At 42.5% G+C, this 21,687-nt stretch overlaps 1 protein-coding gene across 1 annotated transcript in view; it reads left to right on the top strand.

Moving 5' to 3' along the window:
- The window catches only part of PDIA5 (protein disulfide isomerase family A member 5), a 101,809-nt gene that overhangs the window by 70,416 nt on the left and 9,706 nt on the right, over nucleotides 1-21,687 (top strand). The window contains exons 13-15 of the mRNA XM_074145667.1: nucleotides 557-720; nucleotides 3,260-3,390; nucleotides 19,667-19,737. Coding sequence (XP_074001768.1) covers nucleotides 557-720; nucleotides 3,260-3,390; nucleotides 19,667-19,737 — 366 coding nt within the window. The remainder of the gene's footprint in view (nucleotides 1-556; nucleotides 721-3,259; nucleotides 3,391-19,666; nucleotides 19,738-21,687) is intronic.

Genomic DNA, 21,687 nt, shown 5'->3' with positions numbered 1-21,687 from the left:
GTACACCATGCAAGAAGAGAAGCACGATTAGTCTCCCCCATACTTTAAGCATCTTCAGTGGAGACATCTAGGGTCCCTATGTAGTTGTTGGAGAAGAAGGAAGAGATGAGAAAAACAATGATCAGATGAATCACACTCTAGAAGTGCCCGTTCTCCTGTGACTCTAAAGGTGGTCCATGTAAAGATGCCCTAAGTCAGGGAAAGATGAATTTGCCTTGAAGTAAATTGTTTTTAACAATGCTCGTTTCTTCTGGGAGAAATTGGGATTTGTGGAAGGCAGTACCATTTGTGGGAACAGCTCTTCAGCATTATAAAGTGAGTTATATACAGGGAATCCTGTCAGAAATGAGAGGAAAACGGGTAATGCTCTGTTTACGTGTAGTCCGTAAGATGTCCCTTCCTGATTTTGCATCAGTCCTTTGTGTCTGTCTGTGCTGAGTACCTGAGAAAGTGAAAGCACCTAGATCGAGAGTGATTGCCCCCAAGTCCACTGTTTCCTGCCAAAGGGGTGTGTGTATGTTGCTGCAAATTACAGTTTGTTGTCTCTTTATTTTAGAGTCCAGGTGTCCTTGCAGCAGTTGATGCTACTGTCAACAAGGCGCTGGCAGAAAGATACCACATCTCAGGGTTTCCTACTTTGAAGTATTTTAAGGATGGAGAGGAGAAATACACTCTGCCACACCTCAGAACAAAGAAGAAGATCATCGACTGGCTGCTAAAGTAAGTTTGGAGGATCTGAGACAGTGTTCAGGTTCCTGGTTAGTGGCTCCTGAAGGCTGCTTTGGTGAGGAAGAAGTAAATCTTAAACCTAGCTTCATCGACTGCCTAAATCCCTTGCTAACAAAAACAAATTGAATTCCAGTATTCAAAGCCATACAAACATGTATGTTAATTATGGTCTCTAATACACCAAATCCTTTGTTTGCTGCTGGGTTTTTCATAGTTGTCCTGGTAATTCTTTCCCAAAGTAAATATTTTTTTAATATACCCTAAGCCTCTCACCGGAGAAGGAATAGCAATGGCTATGAAAAATAAACAGAACATTTGTTGCTCCCTCTCTAAGCAGCATGTTTCACTGTTAGTAACTGAATTTCTGCAGTTGTACTTTTCTCTTTCCAGCACTTCAGAGCCAATGCCTAGAATACCAGCTACGTGGGGCTGAAGGAAAGCCAGCGAGACCAACGAAAGCAGTACCTTTGTCTGCACTAACCAACTTTTCTTGGGTGCTGTGCTAAAATATGCAGAATTAAGTTTGATGTATGATGAAAATAATTTCATTTCGAAGTAGTATATTGCTGGTACAATTCTCTCTTTAAGTATTCTGGAATAAAAAATGCATTTCCTTTAGGTACTGTAAGCATAATGTATTATCTGCATTATTCAATTGGAAAAAAAGCCTGCCAGTGTTTTGTGAAGTTTTTAAATTATTTCACTGTTAAGTGCAGTTGGTGTGAGGAATGTAATCTTAATTTTTTCCCCTCTTATTTGGTGAGGGGAAGGAGGTTGTGTGGCTTTTTTTGGTTGGTTTTTTTTTCTTTTCTTTTTAAACTACATCTCTGAGTGCTTCCAGTCAGGTAATAGATATGGTCTGGCAGCATCTTTATAACATGTTGGGAAGTTTTATCTGTATTTTACATTTAGACACAGACCTCCCTTGGCCTCCCTGCATACTCAGGCTCCAGGCTGCTACGTCAATACTGGATGTTAAGTCACTGTACTAATTTCACCAGTTTGCTGGAGTATTTTGAGGGCCACGTAGTTTGAGTTAACAGTCAGGTTAACGCTGCCTGTACATATTGGCAGGTGAATAGGCAGTGAGGAAGCGGGAAGGGGTGTTAAGCCCTTCTGGATCGTGCCGTGCCTCTGGAATACTTTTGTCTGCAGCCTCAGGTAGTCAACAACACAGGGGAAACCCAGACAACGTGTCTCCTGCTCTTGACTGCTGGATGTTCTCCCAACTAGAGGTGCAAGAGAGTAAGATCTGTGTTTGCCGACCAGGGATAAAACTGTCACAGCTGCACTGAAGTTGGTGGAAATAGGGATGCATCTGGGGTGTAGGCTGGAGATAAAAAGTACAGCTTGTGTAAACCTACCCTGATGAGTGGTCTAGTCGCAGCCTTGCGGGTTTCGTCCCTGGTCCCTCTGTGGTCACTGTAGTCCGTGCTGCCACACTAGGTTGTTACCAGTATCTGGGTAGCTTATTTCAGGTCAACTTGGGGAGGTCCATGTGAGATTAATTCATACCTCTGACACTAACTGTAATCGATGATAGCTCACACCTACTGCGTTCGTGTGAAAATTCAGACCAGCTGCCCTAATTCTTTTGCTAACAACTGGCAAATCGGTATCGATGGAAATGCAATGGATGTCCACCAAGTGACCTTGGGTAGGACTTTAAAAATCAAGTTTTTCTCCACTTGGTTTTTAGGTACCTGATACAACTTAAAATGGTGTCATTCAAAGTGACAGGAAAGTCTGAAAAGCTAATTTATTACCAAGGCGACATATGAAGGTCTTTATACTGTGGCACCATTCTGATGATTTTATATAAGTAATCACTGTTTAAGATACAGCAGGAATGAATTTAATGAGTCTGAGAGAAGTCTGTGAGCTGGTGAATAGCAGAAGCTTTGTTAGAGGCGCTCTAGATGTGCGGGATTGCTCTGATCTAGTCAGTATGTGCAGTCATAATTGAAACCTGACATTCTCTTTATCAAGGTAAAATATTCCAGTTCGGTCACCCCCAGTCTTCCAAGTGGAACGATGCTGATTATTGCATCCTGACTTTAATATCTGAATTCAAGAGAGGGTCACGAAATTCTTTATAGAAGTTTGCATGATAGCGATAAAGAGTACAAAAAGGATGTTTGAATGGGAGATGCTGTTCTGTATCAGTTGCCTTTTGATTCCTCCTGCTTGCCGTTCTTCTCAATTCATGCTTATGGATGACTCAGTGATACAAGAGCAATGTTCTTTCCACCTAGATGTTGGATGCAACATAGGAAATCTTTGTTCTGCATTCCTACTCATATACCTGAGTATGATCACTTAAATTATATTTTTATTGAGTCATAGAGATTAACTTGCATCTTTTTTGTTCTTACCTGGTGTTGGAAATATCAAGCACATTTTTGTTCTGCACAGGCACCCTGAAGGATTGTTTGACCTCAGTTCCCTCATGGTAGTTATGACCAGTGATGCCCCTGTGCTTGCTTCCACAAACATTTTTCAAGCCAATCTCATTTCTTATCTTTTCTAGTCCTGAAGCACCACCTCCACCTGAGCCAGCATGGGAAGAAAAACAGACTAGCGTTATCCACCTTGCTGGAGAAGACTTCAGGGAGTCCTTGAAGAAGAAGAAGCACACCCTTGTCATGTTCTATGCACCATGTGAGTAAATACCTCTCTACGTGGATGGGTTTTTTAAACCCTACAGTTTATGAAATCCTGAATTAATTCCCTCGCAGTCCACAGACTTTTAAGAGTAAAGAGCTGATTCTGAGTATAAATGCTTAGGTCCATCATTGGCACCATCATTTGTACCTTTATAAACAGAAACAAAACAGTGTTTATTTAAAGAGTTACTGCATTAATGCAGACACCAAAGCAGGCAGGGATACAAAACCAAAACATTTATTTTCCTCTGCTGCATTTTATGGTCCATATAACAAAATGTGATCCTTTATAGTAGCATAATGGACATGGAGAGCCTGACTCATTAGCGCAGCACTTCAGTAGTGAAATCAATACAGTGGTGTAGGAGGAATCAGTCCCCAGAGGCTGAGAACAAATTTTGATGGGATAAATTTTGTCTGTAATACATCTACATTTAAATCTCCACTGGGAGTACGGGCATAGCTTCCTCTTCCCAGATTGTTTTGAGTGCATCTCACACACATGCTTGCTTTCTGAAGCCCCTGAGAATGTTTCTAGAGAAGTTTTGAATCGGGCCCTTTATAAATTTGACGAGTGGGAGAGGCCTCTTCTGTTTTCCTGTGTTGTCCCCGAGACAGGCAGACTTGGTACAGATTCTTAACTTTTGAGGTGTCTGTCAAAGGGAGAAGGTAATCCTGGCACTTAATAATAGATAGTATTAACTTGCTTTTATAGCTTTGTGACTCAGGCCCCCCAGATGCAAGAAAAATTCTTCCGTATCACATGGCCAGCCCTGCACTTCATGGATAACCTTCAGATAAGCAGTTACTAACTTGTTCCCATTAAACTGAAGGTGTTTTCCAGAAAGGGAAAAAAGGCTTGGGTCCTTAATGTTTAATCAGGCAGCCCCTTACTTTGCTTTTCTGTTAGAGAATTAAACATGAATGCTTTTGGGCTCCCGCGAAGCCCTGCTGGATGTGGGAGAAGGGAGGGGTGCAATTCAGAAGGGAGATTTCTGGAAGGTTGTGAAAGAAAAGGGAAGGGGATGTAATCCCTTCTCAGCTCCAGTTCCCACCACCTATTGACTAAAAATTGCCCATGTGCCAGGAATTTCTGATTCATGGACCTCAACTGGTTAAGAGCAAGCTGTAACTTTAAAATCAAATGATTGCACACAAAATGGTAAGATTTAGGAGTTTGCCATCTCTTGAGTTCCCTTTACTCGATGAGTGACTTTCTGCGGAAGAGAGATTTATTTCCCTTTTAGTTTTTAGCTGCATTTTTTTAAGGCACTTAAATTCTTGGTCTTTTTTAAGGCCGTGTTTAAAGCAAACATAGTATCTGCAGTGAGTATGTGTCTCTCGGGGTTGAAAGCATGAGGCAACTTGCCTGATGGGCTAATTATGATACTGTTCTTTGTGGTTGACTTCTACCCTTACACCAGGAGAGATGAATAAAGATCATCCTGGCCCTGTCTGTATGAATGGGCTGTAAAAGCAAGGCTTGCATGATGCAAGACTGTTGGGTCCTTTAAGGCTGCCCTTCAGACACGTTCTTCTTGCACTGTTTTGGATACAGCGCTGCACGAGACCATCTACGTCCAGGACAGAGGTGTTAACTGGAACCACTTCTGCCCTACCCGTGACTCCTAAGGCAGTCAGCGTGGCTGTTGTGTTGTCAGTATGTGGGTCATGCACAGTTTCTGATTTCTCAGGCTTGTTCTCTCTAAATGTGTGCAAAGCAGAAAGAGGTGCACAAAGGGAGTGCAATGAGCCTGCCCTTTGTTGGGTGCAGGGGAAAGTAGCAGGTGAATATTTTAAATCTTTGATTTCTGTGAAATAATCATTAATGCAATAGAAGGGTACAGACCATTCTATTTTTCTGCTTTTTTGCAGTGGTAATGTGCCTCTTGCTAAATTTGATAGATTAGCTTTTGTTTACCATTTTCTCAATCTTGAGACCTCTTGGAGCTTACATTGCCAATTAGTCTTAACTTGCTTATTTTAGTGCAGAAGGAACACTGCTAAAATTGTCAGGCCCCGTTATCTCAAATAATTTTCTTTTTCTATTCAGATCCACATCTTAGGTCAGTGCAGACTCACAGTATGTTACTCCATTCACTTTTGACTCTATGACAGTATTTGTTACACTTACACATATGCTGAGATATTTTAAGATTGGGGGTGTGTGTATACATGCATATATAAAGTATGTTTACATATAAATATTTATGCTAAGAAATGTATTTCTCATCTGTCATTAGAATTTAAAGCAGAAAGTTGAATATTCTGACCTTTGTAAAGCTTTCAGCTAGAGTGACAAACCTTTAGGCAAAGGCCGCAGATATATATCTTGCATGCAAAATTAAAAGGAGATCTGGATTTTCTGTGGCAGCTTCCAGTCCAAATTACTTAATATGTACAGGAGAACCATCAATCTGCTGCTATGCCGATAACTCTGGACTGAGCTGAGCGGTGCTTTAATGGTACTGAACAGTGCTTCACAGTGATTTAGCTCTGGAAGAGAAGACTGCTACATCCACACAGAAAAGATGGCGAACTCATTACTCCATCACCCTGAACGTGGGTGAAGCATAAAGGTGCCTGTGGAATATTTTAAGGACTGAGAATCAGAATCAAAACTCTTGAAATTACTGGGGAAAAAATCCGCTCCTGTGGTCTTGACGCCCACAGAGAGTGATGTTCTTGATTTCACATTCCTGTTCCTCCCCAGTGGTATCTCTGTGCACTGTCATGACTGATTTGGGGCAGGAGGCAGCATTAGGAGCACATCCCCAGTACTGACTTGGGGCAAAAGTGCCAGCTGCAGAAAAGCTGATGCTGCTTGTGCCAATAACTGCCTTGGACCTGATCTTCATCCAGGTGTCCATTGGGTAGGTCTGTATCCTTTGTGGCCACAGCTCCACCCAGGTTTGTGGTGCGGGCTGGCACTTGTCGGTGCTTCTCAGGACTAGCACTTGGAGCACCCTGCTCCATCTGTGCTGCACAGCAGCTGGCCTGGCTCTTCTCTGGACCCTTGTGGTGCTCTTGTGGTCCTAAAATGTAATTGTCATCCCACTTCCTTATCTATGAGTTCAAAATACCTAAAATGAGAGGAGGATGATGGTACAGTCTCTTGAAGTGAAGCATGGTGCCACAAGTGTGTGTTGGCATGGGTCCTGGGGACTGCCATGAGGGGTTTGAGGAGCATTTAAAAGCAGTAGGCTTATTGCACCAGCATTTGAGAGGCATCTGGGGAAGGCTTATGGGATCTGTGTCTGTATTGTCTCCATAGACCAGTCATTGGAGCCATCAACTACTCCTGGTTTCCTTTTGTAACTGCTTGGCTTTGTCCAAAATGGGGGGAGGAGACAACTAGTCTGAGTATAGTTTGGTGTACATGCAGAGCCTGGTATGTGGATGATCAGGATTTTGGGGGGCTGTGGATCAAATCGGGAAGTAAACCAAATGGACAAGAACAGATCCGGCCCCAGTTAGACTGGGGTACTTAACCAGCTGTGGCCAGAAGTACACTGGCTGCATCTCTGTGGTCTGCATCCAGAGCTTGTTTCAAGACTTGCAGCATTAAACGCCTGGCGTCCTGGACTGACCAGTTTGCTGCGTCAGTGCCTCTTCTGGGATCAACACACTGACTTTTCTTTCCTCTTTCTCATACGTCCTTGCTGTTTGTTCATATAGCTTATCTGAATGTGTTTTATCTGCATTTTTACTTTTATGTGCTCTCTCCACTCCGTTATCCCAGATAATTGAGATTTGACTTTGCCAATGCATTAAATTTTAACCTCCTCCTACTATAGCGCTGAAAACTGTGCAAAATAGAAGCAATTGGTTGCGATTAGTTTTCAGAATCACGAAGGGCAACAAAGTTCCAGTAAATAACGTCTTCTCAGTAGGAAATGGTTTTACTGCATTACTCAGGCTGAATTAAGGGGGGGAAAATGTGATTGAAGGTAGGTGAGTATTTTTCAGTGAAATAGGGAGATGCAGATAGTGCTTCAGGACTGTACTGTGTTTTTAACCTAAACTTCTGTTTGGAGAAGCCCTTGGAATCCTATATGGAATTTCTTGTTGAACCAAAGCAAAGACCCATACCAAATTAATGACCATCATATTCTTTAACTAAAACTCAACATGGTTCCCTCTTTTGCCTTATCCCTGGGATTTAATATGACTTTCTGATGTCATAATTTGGTGATGTGACCATCAAGTTTTAGCTGTTCTTGGGTGATGTTCCCTTAAACTTGTGCTAGGTCTTTTCTGCTCTTGTAGAAACAATTCAGAGCTGGGGACGTAGACTCCATAGCTGGGCATCCTCGATGGTGTTAGAGCATCACCTGCAGGTCAAGGGAGCTGATCCTTTCCCTCTACTCAGCACTGCTGCAACACAACTGGATTGCTGTGTCCAGTTCTGGACTCCCCAGTATAGAAATGACATTGACATACTGGAGTGAATCCAGTGAAGGGCCATGATGGTGATTAAGGGTCTGGAGCATCTGACATAGGGGGAGAGGCTGAGAGAGCTGCGACTGTTCAGCCTGGAGAAGAGGAGGCTCAGGAGGATCTTATCAGTATGCGTGAGTGCCTAATGTGAAGGGTAAAGAAGACAGAGCCAAACTCTGGTTTGGATGAGCCAAGAGGCAATGGGCACAAATTAACATGGGAAAAATTTGCTTACATGTAGGAGAAAGTGGGGGTTTTGTTTGGGTTTTTTATTGTGGGGGTGGTTGAACGCTGGAACAGGGTGACCAAAGAGATTGTGGAGTCTCCATCCTTGGAGATATTCAAAACCGAACTGGACACAGTGTTGGGCAAGCTGCTGTAGTTGACCCTGTTTTGAGCAGGGGAGTTGGGCTAGGTGATCTCTAGAAGTGCAGCAATGCTGCGTTTCTAGGAATAGTAACACTGGAGTTTGAAATACACAGTAAGTTTTTGGTTTGGTTTGGTGTTTGTTTTGGTCGGTTTGGTTGTGGTTTGGGGTTTTGTTTAACCTTACCATATAGGAAAGGTTTAATAACACCCCCTACTAATTCCTGCACAGAAACAGAAGCTGTCCACTTGTGGCTCATAAGAATGAGAGACCAACACATGAAAACACATTCATATCATTTTTTGGTTGAGATTGCTGCCTCCAAAGAGACTACAAATGAATCAGCTGTGTCAGAAACAGGAATTATATATAATAGACCAGTCATTAAAAGGTCCAGATGCAGGAGGGTGGCACTTTTTTTTAGATCAGTCCCTTTTAGTGGAAGGGCTCGGCACTGAGCAAATTCATTCAGTTCCTACTTTTGTAAAAACAGAAGGTAATAAGCGTTCTTAAAAAATAAAGACTTTCAGCAGTGATGAGAAATAATAGGGAGAAAATGCTCCCTTTTAATGGTTTGTAAGGGTGGCAGTTGCCAATGTTATTAACTTGCCAAATGGCCTCAATTTGTGGGACTCAACAGGGTTCACAGAATGGTTATTTTTAATAAATACTTTGCTGGAAGCCGATTTCCGGTTCTCTGTTCAGCAGTGAAACTTTCACTTCACTGGAAATTATTTTTGTCAGTTGGAGAAGGTTATTTTCTGGTGAAGCCTGACCCACAGGGGTTACCCAAAGAACACCCAGAAATAAAATTCACTGAGGATGATTTTAATGAGGTATTTTTGTATTGAGTAAGTGGCTGTGCTGCAACAAGAGGATGCGCAATTAAGAGACATCAGCCTCCTTGGCTCTTCACTTAAATTTTTTTGTAGGGTTTTTCTTTCAGGGGAGGAAGAAGTGAATGAGGGTGCTTGATCTGTGTTGCATCTGATAAAATCACTGAAGACTTTGGAATGGTGTTTGAGCCATTAAAAGACTCTGTGTTCTTCTAAGGTGTTGGTGGGAGATGGTACCTCGGTATTGTTCTGATGTAAAATGAAAACAGTTCTTTGGCTTTCAAATCAAGCTGAAATCTTGACATCACTGCTATCTGATGGGTGATCTCCTGGCCATCAGTAAGAAGTAAGTAAGAAATCAGATAGGGATTTCTTCAGCTGTAAGAGATCAGATAGGGAACACATTTTTTTCAGTTCTGACTAAATTAGTCCTGCCCATCCCTGTGTGTTTCCTCAGCAGGGCATAAAATGCTGAGAGCTAAAGGAAACTTGCATTAATTTTACCCATAGGCTTTGTTCAAAATATTAATCATTCTGTATCCTGGTATGCTCCTTCTCTGTCTTCACAGTAAAAACTGCCTGGTTTCTTCTGGCCAAGTTATGCATCGAGGAATATACAATGACAACAAAGCGCTCAGCTGAGAGTCCTTGCCAGAGCGGGTTTTGCTGTGTGCAGAGTGGGTACAGACCTTGTTTTGGCTATTAATGCTAACAGCCAGGGCCAGTCTGCTGCCCCAGCCCGGCTGGCTTGCTCCTGGGACCCAAGCTGTCGTCAAAAAGCTGTTCTTAGGAAGGCCGTAACATTTCCTTTTCATCCCTATCATTTTTTGAAGTAAGCTGGGGCAAAGCTGACTGCACTGTATCTCGGCCTTTGCACGGGAAGGTTTGGTGTAGATAATGCTGTGTTCTGGCTAAGCTGGACTGCGGTAACGACACACGGCAATTTTGACCGACCGTGAGGCTTCAGCCCGTGGCTGCTGGGTGTGGGATGCCCGGGCTGGGTCTCGGCGCTGAGCAGACCTGGGTGGCATAGTTCTGTATGGAGGGTGCACAGAGGCAGCTAAAATGCTCAGCAGTTAATGGGTCCAGATGCACCGAGCAAACAGCGGCACAGATGAGTTCAGTGTCCCATGATGGCCTCGGATTGGCTCCCACCAAGAGGTTTTCCCGTCACTTGCAAGCACATCTCGTTAAGTTTTCATCAGGAGGCCGTATCAAAGAGCCTGAACAAAATGTGCGTGTTTGTAAATGGAGCTTAGGCTATCAAAAAATTATTAAAAACATGCTGAACAGAAAGAATCCCATTTCAAGGCAAAAACCCTTGCAGGAGGGATTTCCTGGTTGTTGACTGAGGCAGAAGCGAGGTCTGGACCCTCTGATAATGAGGCTTTAAATCCTGCGTGGGCTGGCACTGCAGAATTTTGGTACGTTAGCTCTGCTGCTGACTGGTTTCTCTCGTGCGTTCGTGGTGCTCTGGCGTTAGCGAGGTGCCTTCCTGTCGGCGTAATAGTGCGTAATGGTGCCACAGAGCCCATTAACAGGCTGGTTTTGATAAAGGATGAATTTATAGAGTGGTCTCTCCAATCAGGCTGTCAAAACTGCTCTTAGCCCCACTGCTTGTGTCGAGGATGTTAATTAGCACCGAGAGAACCGTTTTAACTTGTTGAGGCACTTCACGGGACTGCTCATAGCGGTGGCAGAGGTGGCTGACATGGAGCTGTGGCATTACACTTAAATTTGTCAGGATGATCCAGCTCCCTTTGTTTTGTAAAACGGCACGCATGCTTTAAATCTCTTGTAACCCTGAAACGTTACAGCTGCATGAATTGGTGAGAAGAATATTACCTGTATCTAAGCAGCTCAGGCTTGTGAGAAGGGGGAGAGGCGGGAAGTGCATGCCCTTGCCCTGTGAAATTCTCTCCATACTGGCACACAGCTGGGGGGTACGTTAGGAGACATTTAACTACGAATATGCCACTCATCCTTACACATTGTTGTCAAACCCATTTCCGATAAGACAGATGCTTTTTCTGGCGATGCAGTGTTACCATAAGAGGGGCTGCTTTTGAGCCTCACTCAGCGCAGGTGTAATTCACTGGTGCCTCCCCCAGTGCTCTGCTGGACCCCTGCTAACTCAAAGCCATTTATCTCTCGCTTGGTTATCAGTTACCTCCGCTGGCATGTTAGATGGCAAAACGATTTCGCTTGCTCTTCAACTATTTTTGCAGTTAACCAAGACTAATGCTGACTTGGTTAACTGTTGTTACCAGCTTTGTTTGTGCCATGTGGGGCAGTGACACAGTTTATCTAGAAAATCCAGGTCTGCTGGAACTGACACTTAAGCCCGGTTCTGGATGTAACTATTCCTCTTTAACCCTTCCTGTCCAGCAGTGGCTTGCTGTACAGCTTTTCATTTTAAAGGATTGCCTGTTGCCAAATGCCAAGTGCTGTCATGTCATTTGTAATTCACTGCAGTTGGTCGTATCCTTGCCTTTTGTAGCGGATAAAACAGTCCAGGAGTTTTGTGCTGAGTCTTTGTCCTCTTCTCACCTTTGTAGTTTGGCCTCTTTTGATGACTTTGTTGCTGCTGTTGCAGTTGTTCATGTCTAAGGCTGCAGTTTCCAAAGATTTGGTTTTATGTATCCCTTATCTCCTCTGTGTACCCCCAAAATGCTACAGAATAAGAGTTCTGATAACTTGGGGAAAAAAACAACAAAACCCACCAGCATGCTGTGAAAGTGGCATTAGGTTGCCTGTTGTTGTTAAGAGTAGCGAGGCAAGCCCTAGTTGACCTGATGCTTAACTGAAAATTTCATGACCTTTTTCAAATCAAAGGACAAATCCCTCTCTTTTCAATTACTAATATCTCGTGTCTTGGAAATATGATTATGCTATGTGTCAGGTCATGTCATAAAATAAGCTTTGGTTCCAGATATTCAATTAAAAGGTCCTCCAATTCTCTACTGGTAGAACAAAAGCGAATTAACCTTTCAGTAACATCTCCAAATGCCTTTCTCAAATCTGCCTGTGGATTCGATAACTTCTGTAGCTACACAAATTGTGTTGGTTTAAGCAGTATACCCATTTTCAGCTCTGATAAGAGCAATTACTGTCTGTGGCCTGTCTTTCCTTGATTGACCAAGTAATATTCTTGTTTTAATTCTAGTTAATCGCTTGGAACTCTTGAAGTGGAAACAGGCTTTGCTTTACTCTGTGGTCTACAAGCTCCCGGGCTGGCTTTGATAGCTGTGCAATGTGCTGCTTTCACTTGCTTAGAATTGCAGTCATTTAAAAGCCAATAACGGAGGGCACTGTCTACCCCTGTTATTTAGACGGCGATGATTTCAAGCAGAGATGGGGAATCGGAAAGTCATTCCCTGCTCTGCACTTTGCACGCCGAGGGCTCTATCCTGCCACGTGCTGAGCCCTCCGAGGCCCCGATGGTTTTGCAGCTGAGTGAATGGAGTCAGCACCTTGCAGCCCTGCTCCCCCAGAGTCACTTAACCTCTTCCTGACTCCATTTAACCTTGGGTGTAATGACAGAGGGGTATAATCGCGTCTGTCCCTCTTAGGGGCAATTTGAAGCATAATTAATGGATATTAGTTAAAGCATTTTAGATCACCCGTTGAGAGGTACTAAAGGAAGCTGGGGGCTGAAGGAGGAGCAGAGCCCTTCCTCATGCTGAGGATAGAGCACAGACAGAACAAATGCCACTGTCTCACAAATCACTGGGCTTTCAGATCTCCTCTGAAGGACTTTGCTATGAAAATGCTGACAGTTTAAGTTAGGACATTTGATATGGAAACAGTCTACAACATTAAAATGTATGCCTGTTTATACTATCTCTTTGAAAAATCTCATGTAAATATATGCACACTGCTTTGTTACTTTAATTACCAGATTTTATTATGTACGTGATGCTAAAAGCACACAGAAACAACATGGGTGGGGTTATACATCATTTTCTATTAGTGGTGGGCAAAAAGTGTAAGGTAGTGCTTTCTGAAGTCAAAATGCCTGACCTGCACTGGTAGAGCCACTTTGGTTGGGATGCTCGGGTTAGGGTCGGCAGGGGCTGCCCTTCTCGCCTGACCCATGGGGCTGGTGCTCTGCAGACCCGGCTGCTGAGGAGACTGGCACAAGGCCACCAAAACCGTATCATCTCTGCAGAAGTTTCAGCTCAGTGCTGTGAGTCAAGGACAGGCTGTAGTCTGATCTGGTGGAGAACCTCTGCGTGAAAGCATCTTTTTTAGAAAATGGTTTCCTCTCAGACTAAAAATGACTAGTGATGGAGAGTGTGAATTCCCTGTCTGAATTTGACTGGCTTCAGCTCTCAGCCAGCTCTGGAGGTTACTTAGCCTTTGGCACCCAGCTTGAATAGCCTGTTGTAATGAAACCTAGACTGACTCTTTTTGATTTCTGTCACTTCTTAATCATTGGATTTAAGCTATTGACACACTGAGCTTCCAGACTCCCTTTGCCGTGAAATGTGCCTTCCAGTCCTGTTATTGTGGGTCTTCTGAGCCCCCTCCAGTTTGAACTTGCTCTTGATCTGTGGCCCCAGAACTGCAAACAGCGTTTTGGAGGTGCTAGGCATAGAGGCCCTCTGCACACCTACTTAATATTTTCATTTATATATTCAGTGAAGTTCCTTTTGACAACTCCATCATTTTCTTTCATAGCTATATTGTTTGGATTTCTTTTGCTTTTAATACATTTAAAGTCCGTTATATACTTAAAACATCATTATTACCTCTGCTGACTGTAGATACTGCTTTGATGTCCATTTGCTTCCTTTATCTATTTTATACAAATTGTTAGCTTTTGATTTATATTCATTAAAAACAGCTTCACCTTTCTTCTATGTGCTATGCTAATACAGCTTCCACTCTTCTAAGGAAACTGAATTAACCTTGTACTGTTCAGCTGTAGAGAGGTTATATTGTATCACCAGGCTTTGTAGTTTCAAATTAAACAAAGCATGAAGTAACTTAAAGGACGGTTTTTATATTTAAGCAAGTAGAAACCTGTGTCTTTTGGAAAGAGAACTTGATTCCTTTAGGCAATTCTGAAAATTTCACACAATTTTATTATAAATGTAATAAGGTGACTGTTGTCCAAAAGGGTGCATGTTTCTTGTGGTGCTCTGGAGACATCTTTATAGTTGCATCTGGTCCTAATACTTTTGTACACTGGAGTTTTAAGAATCTCTGCATTTTTCTTTTGCCTCGCTATCATCTCTAAACAATTCACTTGGTTAAAAAAAGAAACTGTCCAATGAAAAATTCTCCATTTGAATGTAATGAAGGTAAGTTATTCACTTGATTCTTCCATGGCTTTGAAATCCTCTTCGTATCCCTTCTTCATCCCATGGGACCCTGCAATTGTGGGAAATGTTTACAGTTCTGAATACAGGATATTATTTCTGTGGATTTATTGAATTGCTACCACAACATATGCTTGATTACTCTTATGTTTGGGACAATGTGCAGTTGGTTTTTAATATCAGTGGGTGTCTTTCTTACCTTACTTGACAAATAGGTTTCTGTTGTTTTTTCCTCAGTATGTTTTTTGTTAAAAAAAAATAAAATATATATATATAGTTTGCAAGGTGAAGTGAGCACTTAGGAAGTTTTTCTATTTCCCTATGCGATATCTTTGTTTTACATCATGTATACAAACTTTTTGTGGCATTCCATTGGAAACCACATCCAGCTCAGCCATTATTTCTTCTTTATTTCTTAATTTCTTTATTTCTTCAGAGTCCTCAAACCTGTGCTTCCATGAGGATGAATCGAGCCTCTGTGCTGGCCTCTTCAACACCTTTCTGTTCCCAGACCAAAGCCAGCATATTGGTTCTTTCCTCAAAGACACCCAGAGAAGATATTGTACCATGCAGTTGTTCCTGCTATCAGTAAATTCAGTCCACAGGAAATAAACTGAGCTATATATTTTCCATCACTTCATCTCCCAAAAGACCCACTATCTTTCCTTTAAATGCCTCTCTAATTAGAGGGTATTTAATCTGACTCCCTCTCCAGCCCCTCAGTGCTAATGGGTCTGAATGAACCCTGCTTGCTTGCTTGCTTGATTTCCCTCGTCTGCTGTTCATCAGCCATTCCTCTTGATTTTTTTACCCACAGAAACCATATTTTTTCATGTACTGGATCAATTGAGAACTACTTGGTTTTCAAGGTGAGGAATGTGGTGGTGCCTGCTCTGACTGTACTGTAGTGTGCCTTTCTAGCCCTTACCAACTTTGCAATGGTGAATAGCGGATAAAAAACCCATAGAAAATACTGGGTTCATGTAAATTTTTAAATTTGTAGTGCAAAGGCAAAGAGAACTTAAAACTCCTCTATTGCAGGTGTGTTACCATATGGATCCATGGACCTGTGGTTTAAGCAGGCAGCCCTTGTACCCTGGCAGGCTTCAGCAGTCACACAGAGCAGATACCACCGTGGGTTGCACTGGGGAGGGCCTCTACAGTGCAAAATTTTGAGGACAGAGAGGTGAGAACGTCTGGCCAGAGCTGTAATAAAGCTGTATGGTTTGCTGATTGGGAACAGAGAACGGCCTTAACGCATGCTACTGCATGTGCATCAGACGTCAAGCTCTCTTGTTTTCCTGCCAGGTGATGCAAGTGTGTTTCTGCATTAGGAAATGAAGTTAGGTCAAGATTTGCAGAAGTGATTAGAGGTTCTGAGTGCCGGTGCTGGGATCCTGTGGAAAGGCTGGATGTTCCAGGAGCAGATTTCTTTCACATTTCTCAAGTCAGGCACAGGAAATTACTGTTCACTTCACATCTGCTGTTAACCTTGTTAAGATCAAATTTGACAATGACATAAGAACAAAGAAGTTGGTAAAGCAAAGCCCTGTACCTACATTAGAAGGATCTGCTCCCAGAAGTGGTACTTCCAGTGCTGCTCAACTGAAAGTCCACCTCTTGGCCTTGTAGGGAGCTTGTGTGCCTACTGTACTATCCAAATTTTTCAATTAAAATGAAATGGAATGAATCTTCCCATTTCTTTAGTCCATAGTAACTTACTGTCCTATAAATACTACTGAGAAGGGGGCAGGACCTTTTGATTCTTGACACCTTACCCAAACCTTCAGATGCCACTAGTTTAATCTCTTTCCATTGCAGCCCATCTGGAAAATCCTTTGTAGGGAGCCTGCACACTTCCTATCCTCATGTACAGTGCTCAGTACATTTCCTTTCTTTGCACTTTCAAATCTGTAAGATAGTGTTAACACTTAAAATAAACGTGTGATTGTGGGTGTGAAGAGGGAATGGGGAGAACAAGTTTTCCGTCTGTCAAAATGAAGACATCAACCTCTGCTTTTATTTTTTTTGGCATGTGTGCTTTAAATAGAATGACTGGGTTGGGTGACTTCCAAGTGTTTGCTGCATTTGGCAGTCCTTCTAAGTTGTAACAGATGAAGTTCTGCTATTCCATATGATGTGCTCCTTCACCCTTTTTCGGTGACTCCTTGAAACTCCTTGGGAATTCAGCACAATGTTCACATCTGTTCCATGGATGGATGTCCAAGGCTAACAAAATGCCTACTGGACTTGGAGTCAGCTCTGCCAAAAGCCATATGGTTGTGTTTTAGTTTTGTGAGCACAGTGCAGTAAAGAAAGGAGGTTGGGCCAAGAGAGAAGTGAGGGGAGGAGGGATGGAGCTTCAGATCAGTGAATGAAGGTAACTTTTTGTCGTTTGGTATTAGAGTGGAAAAGTGAGAAGGTCACAAAGAAGAGGCAATAAAAGCTGTGAGTATAGGTTCCTCTGCCAGTCATTTTGAATTACATGGCGCTCCTCTCCTCTGTGTGTTGTTGTTGCCCGTAACCTCAAAGCATGTTTGATTTTGCCTACCGTTTCCAAAATGCCATAGCAATCTAGATAATCAGATGCCCCCTTTTGGCCTTACAAGACGTGCATCTTTTCTGAGAACCATGCTCAAAGTCCTCGATGCCACCTATTGAACACAGTGCAGCAGCACATGCAGCGGTGACTTGCTAGGGTGGAAGGGACATCTCTGATGCTTCTCTGAGCTGCTCGGACTGTTTTCTTACCAGCCATCTATTAGCTCCTGTAAAATGGCAGCTGGCATTTTTAATCACCATTGGACTTTTCTGTGTCTGAAAGAATATGCTCGTTGTTTGTTGAATCATGTTCTGGTTTCCCTGAAGAGCGTGGCTCATGGAGAGCTCTTAATGTGCTGCTACTTTAGTGGGGGCTTAGAGAGAGGCTTTACCAAATGCCTCATCCTCTATAGATCCAGCATCCACGAGGTGGGAAACACATCGACTGATGTATCATAAAGGTGTTGGAGGGGGAAAAAAGAAGACATGAAGTCTCATATTTCTCTTGAAATACCTTTTATTGAGGGTTTGAAAGTTACTGTTTGGTGAAATATAAATTTTAAGCTCAAGATCATAAGCAGAAAGAGGAACCTGTAAGGTTTAAGTTTTTAGGAGTCTTTATGTTTTAGTGTAACAGTTGGAAATGCTTTTGAGTAAACTACAGCATGTAAGCATGTAGACTAGAACAAGTGTACGTGTTTTAGGGGTGCCTGATTTTTCTCGTTTTCGTTTCTCTGGAATTCTTTTTAGATGTTGTCACCAGTTCTGAGTTAATTTGTGTAGAGCAGTGTTAACAAGTCAACCGAGGCAGTCACCCCGCAGTACAGGAGATTATCCAAGATGTGTCAGGAGACGGGCCTGACCAGAAGGCTTTTCGGTGTCAGGCAGACAGGACAGGCAAGTGGGGAGAGAGAAGATGGGTCACGGAAGGGGGCTGATGGACACACGAGCAGCCCGGAGCCCTAGCCTCCACCACCGCCTCCTCCTTTTCTTGACCATTTTCTCCCAGGCAAATGCCAAACTGCTCAACAAACTTAATAGTGCAGGTCTTCTACAGCTTGCAAACTATCTCCCAGTGGAACACAGCTGCCATCAGGAGAGACTGCCATTGTGCTGTGTAAAGAGTTTGAAGCCATCAAGATGGATTTGCAGAAGTGCCTCAGTTTCCCAGGAAACGTCCCCTTGACTTTTCGGTATTCTTAGTTACTGCGTAGACTCTCCTTGTATTTATACGTGTCTGTCATTGCGGCGCTTTCAAAGTCCCCTTCTGAAGAAAAAAACAAACTCTAAAATTCGAAGCAGTGCATGGAAGCAATGAAATTGCCTTTTGGTGAAGATGAAAGGGGTGTGCAGCTCTTCCTTTGTGAAAAGGGGTGTGCAGTGTTTATGCACGGATACTGTTTTTCTTGTCAGCTAAAAGAGTGAGTGCAGTTTATGAGATGGTGGCTGCCAGCCTCCTAAGAGGGCATTTGTTCAGTACTGACTTAAAAGTAACACAGCCACTTGTTTACCAGTATTTTACAATGATGAACAACAGTAGCATAAGCTGTAATTGGAGCCTGTGAGCAACTCATCTGTGCTCTGTTCTGTTCCTATCCAGAAATAATAGCAGGATGAACTCTTTTGCCTTTGCTAGCGTTATACAGGCTTGACAGAAGTATGTCCGTTTCTTTTTTCCCTGCGTCTAAGCAGAAAATAGTCTCCTGAGACTTTGCTTGGGAAAAAACTGTGTGTGATGTTTGAAAAAAGTAGGCAGGTATATTCCTCTTCAAAGCCTTACTTAGTATTGATATTTTGAGAGCAGTTTAGATTAATCATAGACAGTAAACATTTCTTCTGAATTGAGTGCCCTCATCTGAATTGTGAATCAGGAGAGTAGTTCTTGTTCCCCTTCTGTGGCTTCTTCTAAAATGTTTGACTAAATTTAGTGTATGTTTAAGCAAGGGATGAACTGGCCTTTTGTTCAATGCTGTGGGTGGTGACAAACAAGTATCAGCCCATCTCCCACACAAAGCTGTGGGGTTCTTGTGTGCTGTGTCTGTAAAACTCTTCTGAGGGCCCTGTTTTGTGGTGGAAAGGAGGAAGGTCTCCAGGAAGGCCAGCAGCTGTCATCCTAACCGAGGACTGGACATCTACTCTCCATATGTGAAAGATGTGTGGCCTGTTGGACTTGCTCATCTTCCCCTCCCTTGTGATCCCAAAGGCTTGGCCTAACACAGGCAGTTCCCAAATGCTTCTAAACACTCCCCTTGGTCTTCAGTATGGAGTTTTTCATCCAGCAACTTCCGTTCCAAATTCTAATCTCCTGTTCGGAACTGCACCGTCTTAATTCCTGTGTCCAAGTTTAGCTTGTGCCTGTAGCAACAGCAGTAATAACCCATGTGGTAATGCCCATGAGGAGGTACAACAGCCGGGAAACATTTTGTTGGTTTGTGGCTAGTGACCTTTCAGTGCTCTTAAGGGACAGGCAATAGAGAAAAGCCCCCTGCGCCACCGTCCTTGTATGAGATGTCACTGAACTGAAAGTATACACTTAAACTGCTTGAAGTGAGAGGAATTTTAAATACATGCTTTAGTTCGTGTAGCTGGCACGTGGTCTACAGATGCCTTTTCCTGCTCTTCCCAGAACTGAAGAACTCTTGTTTAGATGTTTTTTTTTTAATACAAATTTTCCATTAATTCACCTTGTGTCTTGAGTTTGTACCAGTATCTTATTAACAACTAATGTTTATGCTGTTTCTTTCTTCCCATGTCAAACAGGGTGCCCACACTGTAAAAATGCCATTCCGCATTTTACAAGCGCTGCCGAAGTCTTTAAAGAAGATCGAAAGGTAACTTGCTGTTAATAATTTCAGAAATATTTAAGAACGTTTTCTGCCACTTGTACTTAACAGGCTTTGCTTATTGATTGGGTGTCAGGCTTGTAGATAAAATTGCTGTTGTGCTAATAGAAATGCATCTTAGGGACTGTATCTTTTTGGTCAAATTGAGTTAATTCTGTTTTCTACTATTTTTTGTCTTTTCTGTTTAATTCTTTGTGGAAGAGTTCTGTGAAGCAAAACATATTCTTTCTCATTGAAAGATTAATAAAAGATAATTTACAACATCTCCATTCCCTTCAGCTTTTGTCAGCCGTAAGTGGGGTGCGTGTGGAGAAACCACAAATTGTGTGACAGTCCTGAAGACCTCAATCACGTAACTAATCTTTGCCTGCATACCATAAATATAATATATTTCTGTAAGCTGGCTGTCTTGAGTCCGGGATGTTGGGCCCTTCTAGGACCCTCGTGCTTTTGCCTTGAAAATACATCTGATGGCTGAAGCACACACCAGTTAATTTACTTGCATCAGTCGGACCTTATTAACTGAGTCTGTGCATATCTGAGATTAAAAAAAAACAACTAGCTGAGCCACTGGCTTTAACCAGATAACTCATGAGAAACCTGCTTATTATCTTTGAGTCAATTGTATTTCATTCTGATCTCCAAATTTGTTCCAACTTCATGATTGCTTTGTGTTTAGGTGTGGCATGGAAAAGATTTGGCAATTTAATAGGGAAATGAATAGGTAATTTTGAAACAGTTATACCCCTAGTAATCTGCCTGCTTCCATAAGGGAAGAATTTCTGTAGTGTTCTTTTCTCTTTTCATCTTGTCTTTTCTGTAACTCACAGAAGATGCATCAGATTGACAAGAAACAAATCATTCTTGTATCACTGACTGCATAAAATTAGAAGTCCATCACTTACACCCTCTGGCACACAAAAGATTTAGAGGCGTGCAGCTTTCAGTTCTCTTACTGCTGGAAATCTGTGTGCTCAGATCTCTGAGAAAGTATCCTTGTTTTCCCACTTTTCTGGTAGTTCCCAGTGAAGCCTCTCTTTCCTAACCTCATTAAAATTTCACTCAGAGGAGATGGAGTAAATGTACCAAACAATGTGAAACTTGCTTATTAGAGCCCCAGGATGTATCAACAAGCGATCTGAATCACGGCGCAGTTTACTGGACGTGGTGGTGGTGGTGGTGGTAAATGCAGGCTCAGGCAGCTTTCGGTTCAGACTGCAGGTTACGAAAGGACTCTAAGAGCAGAGCGCTGATTGATGGTTGCAACTCTTGACTTTAGTTTAAGGCTGAAGTGGGCAGGTATAAAATGTAATGAGTTGAAACAGGAGAACCAGTAGTGAATATTAAGGCTGGTACAGTTTCAGAGAGGTGTGAGCAGGTTAGGGAAAACGATGTTATTCCACCCCAGTGACTTCTGAAAGCGCCAGGGATTGATTATCTGGGATCCCTATTTTATTTGTATAGCCCTGATCTGCCAAGGTGCTTCTTGCTGCCAGTTTGTGCTCTTGTGGAAAAGAAAATGAACCTGTTTTAAGACTTTAGAAGGGCATATGCCTGTTCCCACAAGCAGCACTGGGCATATTCCCATGTTTCAAACTGGCCAGTTCATAGTTCTGTGGGGTTTCAAACTTCTGTAAAATTAACTGCTTAAGAGGGAAGAAGTGTTTCTTCTTTCAAAAACAGGGAAAGATTACTAATTTTCATTTTTAATCTGTAATAGTGTCTTTTCTTTTTCGCCCCTGGAGAAAGGTTTTTTTCGCTTTAACAGAGTATGGTAGCATTTAAACTGTATCTTCTTTTCAATAGGGGTGGTCCTTTAATTAAACATTTAATTCTGCAGAAGCCAAAGAACAATCAAAAACATTCCAGCCTTGAATCGGTTATAAATGGTATCTTAAAAGGTATCCTTTGGGAGACTTTGAGTCTTTACATTGGAAT

Source organism: Numenius arquata, chromosome 3 (assembly GCF_964106895.1).
Source record: "Numenius arquata chromosome 3, bNumArq3.hap1.1, whole genome shotgun sequence".
In the NCBI taxonomy this organism is placed as follows: Eukaryota; Metazoa; Chordata; class Aves; order Charadriiformes; family Scolopacidae; genus Numenius; species Numenius arquata.
This window is presented reverse-complemented; position numbering and strand designations above follow the sequence as displayed.